At 35.4% G+C, this 8,320-nt stretch overlaps 1 protein-coding gene across 1 annotated transcript; it reads left to right on the plus strand.

Annotated features, from left to right (window-relative positions):
• The first annotated feature begins 541 nt into the window (after nt 1-541).
• LOC148121371 (olfactory receptor 5B2-like) lies at nt 542-1,489 on the plus strand. The gene has a single exon (XM_087907589.1). The coding sequence runs from the start codon at nt 545-547 to the stop codon at nt 1,487-1,489; it is 945 nt and encodes a 314-aa protein (XP_087763715.1). The 5' UTR covers nt 542-544.
• The last annotated feature ends 6,831 nt before the right edge of the window (nt 1,490-8,320 follow it).

Below are 8,320 nucleotides of genomic sequence, written 5' to 3' on the forward strand. Positions count from 1 at the left end.
AAGGGAAACGTTGACAATTTAAAGATATAGCAGAGTATCCATGAAACAACTCCCAAATCACTGAATATTTACAGCTAGTGAACTGAAGTTGGTGCAATTACCATTGATGGGAAGTTCATTAGATAAGCTTTGCTACTAACATATAGCAAAATTCAATGTATATTCCTGCATTGCTTTTGCTGCTGAATAACTTTTGATATTTTAGATCAGTGTGTTTGTTATATGCAGCAAATAGCAAATTATTTATTTGTGGATTACTAAAATAGTTATTATCATATGGCAGAAAATTGTAGGAAACCCTTGATTCATATGAGAAACCTTATTAACAGTGCAGAAGTGACAGTCTCCATTTGTCCCACTCCCAGATAATTGACTTAATTCAGACTATATCTACCCAGTTTTATGTTTAGATTCCCTCACAATAAATGATGCTAACATTTTAGTTAGAGAAACTGGTCATTGGCAAATTTCACTAAAAGGACTACATGGTCTAATATTTCCTCCTTTCATTCTAGGAACCTGTTAAAATTTCCCTATAACACAGATGCAGAATATTTCAGAGGTGACTGAATTTATCCTTGTGGGGTTAACAGATACCCCAGAGTTGCAATTCCTTTTATTTATAATCTTCACTCTCATTTATTTGACCACACTACTTGGGAACCTTGGGATGATTCTGTTGATTTTCCTGGACTCCCGACTCCACACTCCCATGTACATATTTCTCAGTAACCTCTCTCTGGTAGATTGTGTTTATGCCTCAGCTGTCACTCCCAAGGTAATAGAAGGGTTTCTAACAAAACACAAGATCATATCCTACAATGCATGTGCTGCCCAAATGTTCTTCTTTATAGCCTTTGTAATTATTGAAGCTTTCCTTATTGCTTCAATGGCTTTTGACCGTCATGCAGCAGTGTGTAAACCCTTGCATTACTCTACCACCATGACGACTACAAAATGTTCCCTGCTTATTGTTGGTTCTTATATCAATGGACTCTGGCAATCTTCCATCCATGTTGCCCTAACTTTCCACCTCTCCTTCTGTCATTCTAATATAATTAACCACTTTTTCTGTGACATTCCCCTAGTGTTGGCTATTTCTTGTTCTGATATCTATAATAATGAAATTGTGTTGTTGACACTGGCAGCATTCAATATTACTTTAACTATATTGGTTGTCTTGAACTCTTACCTACTTATTTTTATTGCAATACTGAGAATGCATTCTGTTGAGGGTCGGAAAAAGGCCATTTCCACCTGTACGTCCCATCTCACCACTGTTTTCATCTTCTATGGTACAATCATCTTCATGTACTTACAGCCCAGCTCCAGTCACTCCATGGACACTGACAAAGTAGCATCTGTGTTCTACACAATGATCATCCCTATGCTAAACCCTCTTGTCTATAGTCTGAGAAACAAAGATGTTAAGAATGCATTCAAGAAAATTTCTGTAAACGTATTGTCTTCACTAGAATTAGTCTACTAAGTGTAAAATACTTGAAAACGGTGTAAAAAATTAATATTTATTGTCTGTAAATATTTCAATTATAACTATTTTTAGTTTATTTTCTCTTAATAGATATTTTATTATGACTATATATTTAGTTAATTTATTGTTAAAATAAGGCTGCTCAATTTTAAAACTCAAGATTCTAATCCTATGTATTACAGTACTCCACAATACAGCACACTTCATGTGTGAATTTCTGTCCTATAGCTATTCCCTTATAATTTAAACATTTGTTTTTGAGACTGTGAGGAGACTATAAGACTTAAGAAATAAATCAAAATTAAAAATTTATATGTCCAAAAACTTAAAAGTTTCAGGCTGTCAATGAAACTTACCTACCTCCTGAACTTATAAAGATACAAGTCTTACAAAGTCAGGATTTTAGAACTATAACAGTAAAAATGAAATACTAGAAAGAAGAGACTCTCAATCCAAGCTTCTTGTAAGTTATTTATTAAGTTCTAGGTATTCAGATGTCTTCTAGAGTGGTCACCCAAGGAGAGTGGGCTTTAAAAAAGTTAATCTGTCTTAGAAACACCCATGTTACCGTAAACAACTTCTCACCCATACTCATATGAACCACAGACTGAACTAAATTTATTGATTCTGCAGGATGGATCTGGATGAAATAGTTTCTTTGGTTTTTCACTGGAGTTCTGTCTGTGTTTACACCTCAGAATAGTCATAAAATAGAGCTACTATGATGGGAAGCCATAGACAGATAAGAAGATTATAGATAGATAGATAGATAGATAGATAGATAGATAGATAGATAGATAGATGATAGAGTAGATGGATAAATAATAAATAAATATCATAATTATATTCTTAAATATTCTTTAAAATTATATTAGTTTCTTAGTGTTCTTATAATGTGATGTGATCATATTCACCCCTGCTAATTCAACTTCTCCCCTTCTCTACCCATCCAATTTATTATCCTTTGGTTTCTTCAATTCTATACAAAATTTCTGTATTCATATAATCTTGAATATTTGTCTTCCACTGGAGTGTTGTAAACTTACCTATGGTTGCACTTTTAAAGAGGACTGTCTCTCCCAGTAATTACTAATTGCGAAAAGCTTCCTGGCAACTGGCAAGACTGTGTTCCCAACACTGAGGTTTCCAGTGATTTATTGAGTTATTTAATTCTACTTTCATACCAGTGTCACTTCACTTCAATTCTTCTATCTATTTAATAAAATTGATTTTCAAGTCACCAGACTGTCCTTGTCTTCTTATTCAGGTATATGTTAGTGTTTTCTGAGAGATTGCCAATATATTTTTCTTAGGAGGATTAATTAGCCTATTCGTTCATGTCTTATATAAATGCTTTGAATACTTTCACAAATATCATGATTTTTCTTTAAATTTCTCTTTCCTGGGGTTCATCTAGGTAATTTTTTGTAGAAGACATTTCTACCTGATCTTGATCTTTTAGGGGACATCGATGGCTTTGGCCTTACACTTTTTCTTTGTTTTAATAATGAGTTATGAACATGTGGACTTCTTTTGTTGGTTGTATGTCTGATCTGAGAGATTCTAGGCTTCCTCAGAATATGTGGTCTTGATAAACTTGAGATCTGGGGATGGCATGAGCAAATAATGTTCCAGGGAATCAAATTTATATCTGTATACAAATGTGAAAACCGGGGTTGGCCTGGAATTTGGATATAGTGCAATTGATCTAGGGTTAAGAAGGCTCATCAGATGGTACAAACATATAAAATCTATCTAAATATTGGAGATTTTATATGACTTGAGTAACTGGAAAGAAAACAGGGAGAAAGAACAGAAGCACTTAGGTTGGCCATTTTTTTTTTCTAGAAGAAAGTGGGACCAGAATTGGGTGAGTTTCGAAGGAATTTTAACAGGATAAAGGAAGTGTGTTCTCCCTGACAAACAACCCTCAGACTATGGCAACTGGAATGGAACAGATAGACCAAAGTGGTCTACCTGTGTGTGCTACACTTCTTTTCATCAAATGTTTGGTTCTTTTTGTCAAATATCACTAAATTTTATTTTTATTTCTTTGAGAACTTTATACATGGGTACCATCTTTATATTATTTCTGTTCTCTTCTTCTTTCTGGAAACTCCTTGCTTGCACCCCTTCTTTTATTCACTTACTATATATATAAGTGAATATATATATATATATATTAGTAAGCATATATATGTGTGTATATATGTATATATGCATATTTATGTATGTATGTGAGTATGCACATTATATATATATATATATATATATATATATATGATTATTTTGATTCTTGTACCATAAACTGATTCTTCCCTCAGTAGTCATTTTCATTGTCTTCGCTTAATTTGTATAAAAAGTGCCACTGGATATTTTAGTTAGCTAGTAAGTAAAATATCTGATAACTTATGAAAAAATATACAAAAGAAATAAAACAGCGAAAACTTCAGATTCTTTATTCCTCAGAATGCATTTCTGAAAAACTCTTCTTGCCATTTTCTTGTTATATAAAGGTTCCTGGTATGGCTGACTTCCTATTGTAGAAAAGCACAAACAAATCCAATTTTACTGTTTTTTTCTTTATTTCCTTCAATTCTGTTTTATACTTTGTATGTACTTTAATCTTCATTTCAGTTTAATCAAAATATTTGTTATTGTTATAATTGAGATTAATTTCTTATGTTAATTAAACATTTAAAAATATACATAACTGAGTTTGAGTTCATTATTTTATCTTCAAATTCATTCTAAATTATGGAGATATGGAAATGGAATTTACCTAATAACAGAGAGTATGATTTTAGCTTTAGCTATTAGTTAAGATAAGTGATAAATTATATCTCAAGTTGAATGTGAAAGAAGCATAGTTCAGAGAAATGATTAATCCTCATGATTCACTATCCCAGATTTTATATGTAGAAGTTTGTTCAGGGGGAAGTATCCTATTATTAATGCAACCAAAGCAAAAAATTGAGGGATCCCCATAACTACCACATAGGAAAGTAAAAGATGACACACTGTGTAATACAGTCTATGGGTTTACATGAAATGGAGAGACTAAAACACTATCTATTCTTTCTTACCCTATTCTTGCATACTCCCACAAATAGAATAACAGTCTATGTGAAAAAGAAAGATTGAGACATGATGCAAAAACATGTGAATATTAAAGTAACTGTTTGAAAATTCCTTTTGCAGTTTTTGAAATACGGATATTGTCAAGCCATTAAAAATGTATTTTCAAGGGATTGTACATTTCAACTCACCTGTGTTTAAAGCAATCTAGTTAAAATCTCTCATAAAGAAAAAAAAAGCCACATCTCTCGGAAAGAGAACAAATCATCTGTTTACTGATATTTAGAAAAATGTCAGATGGACCGTGGCTCAATGGTATAACATTCGTTTAATATGATTAAGTTCCTAAGTATTGACCTCCAACAACAGCAATAGCAAAAGTGAAAAAGAGAACAATCATTTGATGGTGGTTTATCACATAGCTTTGCCTGCATCATATGCTGATGTATAATTACCTGTTCTTTTATGATTTTAGTGTAAATTAATACTATAGGAAGTACCCTACTGACTTGTCAAATGGGTGTAGAAAGTTCCATGTCTCCAAAATTCAAAGAGGGAATGATAAGCTTTGTTTTTAATCTCATAAAATCATTTAAACACAAAAAATTGGAAATGCTACCTCTTTCTTTTTAACCATATTTTCTCCAGGCCTGTTGGTTATGAGCATGAATTATGGAGGCTGTTGAGGTGTGCAGTAGAGCAGATAAATCAATAGATCAAGGATGAAAAGATGGCTTAGAAATATTGTCTGTAGTACGGTTATTTTTCCATTTTTTGCTTTTTTATATTATTGTTTTCATATGTAAAATAAAACTAAAAACAAGAATATCTATACCAAATTCACCTTTTATCAACTGGACACAAAATTATATCACCTTATGTTGCCACTAATTTTCAAATGAAAATAATAGACATTTCCAAATAATTTCTAAATATGTTATAAGTAATCCATGTACAGTACAAACACATTATATGTTAACCAGGTCATATTTATAACTAACATTATATAGTTATCCCTCATACAACTACAAACATATTATAAATTTAGACTATGTGGCAATGTCCCTTGAGATACAGTCTTTTAGTATTTCAAACTTAAATAAGATCATCATTGATACTCTCTCAATGGAAATCTCATGATAAGAAATTGAGGAGAGAAAAAACAAATATCTGAACAAATGAATTCTTTTTTATTTTTAAATTTAAAGTTTATTAAATTATTAAAGTTTCCATTTCAGCCCCTCCTCCTAACACCCTCTCACTCCCCCCACTCCCCTCACTCCCCCTCGTCCTCCCTCTCCATCTCTAAGAGCAGTCACGGCTTCCTGCCCTGTGGGAAGCTCAAATTCATCCCGCCTCCCTCAGGTCCAGGAAGGTGAGTATCCAAACAGACGGGATCCCAAAAATACTGTATATGCAGAGGAAACAAGTCCCAGTGTCATTGTCAATGGCTTTTCAGAGAGACTCAGGGCCAGCCACATTCAGAGAATCCGGCCATATTCAGAGAATCTGGTTGGATCACGTGCTCGTTCAGTCCCAGTCCAACTGGCCTTGGTGAACTCTCATTAGATCAGTCCCCTTGTATCAGTGGGTGATGGCACCCCTCGTGGTCCTGATTTCCTTTTTCATGTTCTTCCTCCTTCTGCTCCTCATTTGGACCATTGGGGGCTCAGTCCGGTGCTCCAATGTGGGTCTCTGTCTGTATTGCCATCCATCATCGGATGAAGGTTCCCTCTGGTCTTGCCTTCTTTGCTCACATTCTCTTTCCTTCTGCTTCTCGTTTACTCTCATCCATTGTTGGTGGGAATGCAAACTTGTGCAGCCACTGTGGAAATCAGTGTGGCGGTTTTTCAGGAAACTGGGAGTCAACCTCCCTCAGGAACCAGCAATTCCACTCTTGTGAATATACCCAAGGGATGCCCTATCATACCACAAAAGCATTTGTTCAACTATGTTTATAGCAGAACTATTTGTAATAGCCAGAACCTGGAAATAACCTAGGTGCCCCTCAATAGAAGAATGGTTAAAAAGGTATGTAACATATAAACATTAGAGTTTTACTCATTGTTAAAAAACAATGACATCTTGAATTTTGCATGCAAATGGATGGACATAGAAAACGCTTTACTGAGTAAGGTAACTCAGACACAAAAAGAAGAATATGGTATGTACTCACTCATAAGTGGATTCTAGCCATAATGAAAGGTCTTTGAGCCTATAATTCATGATCCTAGAGAAGCTAAATAATAAGTTGAACCTGAAGAAAATCATGTAGGTATCCTCCTCGAGATTGGAAGTAGACAAGATTGCCAGGCACCCTTGGGTGCTTGGGGGGTGGGATGTTGTTGGAAGGGGAGAGGGTTAGAGAGAAGGGAGTAGGGGAGGAATGGGGAAAGCTCGGGGGATTGAAATGGGGAAGGGAGGAAGGATGGATATGGGAGCAGGGAAGTATATATCTCAACTAAGGGAGTCATTTAGGGTTTACCAGAGACTTGATAATAGAGGGGATCCCAGGTCCAAAGAGAGACCCCCAGATTGTTCTCTGGACAGAGGAGGGGGTGCCTGAACCGGCCTTGGCCCATAACCATACTGATGAATATTTTGCATATCACCATAGAACCTTCATCTGGCGATGGATGGAGATAGAGACAGAGACCCACATTGGAACACTGGACTTAACTTCCTAGGTCCAAACGAGAAGCAGAAGGAAAGAGAACATGAGCAAAGAAGGCAATATCAGAGGGAACCTTCACCCTTGATGGATGGAGGTTGAGACAGAGACCCACATTGGAGCACTGGACTGAGCTCCCAAGGTCTAAATGAGGAGCAGAAGGAGGGAGAACATGAACAAGAAAGTCAGGACCGTGAGGAGTGCGTTCACCCACTGATACAAGGGGACTGATCTAATGAGAGTTCACCAAGGCCAGTTGGACTGGGACTGAACGAGCACGTGATCCAACCAGATTCTCTGAATGTGGCTGGCACGGGGTCTTTCTGAGAAGCCATTGACAATGACACTGGACTTGTTTCCTCTGCATATACTGGATTTTTGGGATCCAGTCTGTTTGGATGCTCACCTTCTTGGTCCTGGAAGGAGTGGGGAGGAACTTGAACTTCCCACAGGGCAGGAAGCCCTGACTGCTCTTAGGGATGGAGAGGGAGGAGGAGAGGGAATGGGGGGAGTCGGCGGTTGTTGGGAGGAGGGGCGGAAATGGAAACTTTTATAAATTGATAAACTTTTATAAATTAAAAAAAGAAAAGAAAAAAAGAAAAAAACATGCCAACATTCGTATAAAGAACAACATACTCTCTAAAATTATTGAATCCATGGATTTCAGCAGACTTCAGAGAGAATATTACTCAAAATTATTTTCATAACTTCTATTGACAGAGTTCCTTATAATATTTATCCATGTCTAACTCCTGTGTTGGAAAGCAATATCTTTCATAAAATGAAATTCTTCAAATTTTATTTAAAAATCTTATCAATCTTTAAAGTAAAGCATTAAACATATAAAAATATCTAGAGAGCTCCATATTTTCACATTATCTGAGTTAAATACACTGAATTCAATATCAGAATTCTAGGGAAATCCCTTAGGGCTTCAGATGGATTCCATGATATTATTGACCTCTTCAGGGTGTTCAGTAAAGCATATCAAAATCACAGCTGAGGAGTAGATACATTAAATATAATCACTTAAACTGGAAATGAAAGAGATTTGTATACTGCCAAAAATGAATTTCTTC

Source organism: Myodes glareolus, chromosome 7 (genome assembly GCF_982192425.1).
Source record: "Myodes glareolus chromosome 7, mMyoGla1.1, whole genome shotgun sequence".
NCBI classification, from domain to species: Eukaryota; Metazoa; Chordata; class Mammalia; order Rodentia; family Cricetidae; genus Myodes; species Myodes glareolus.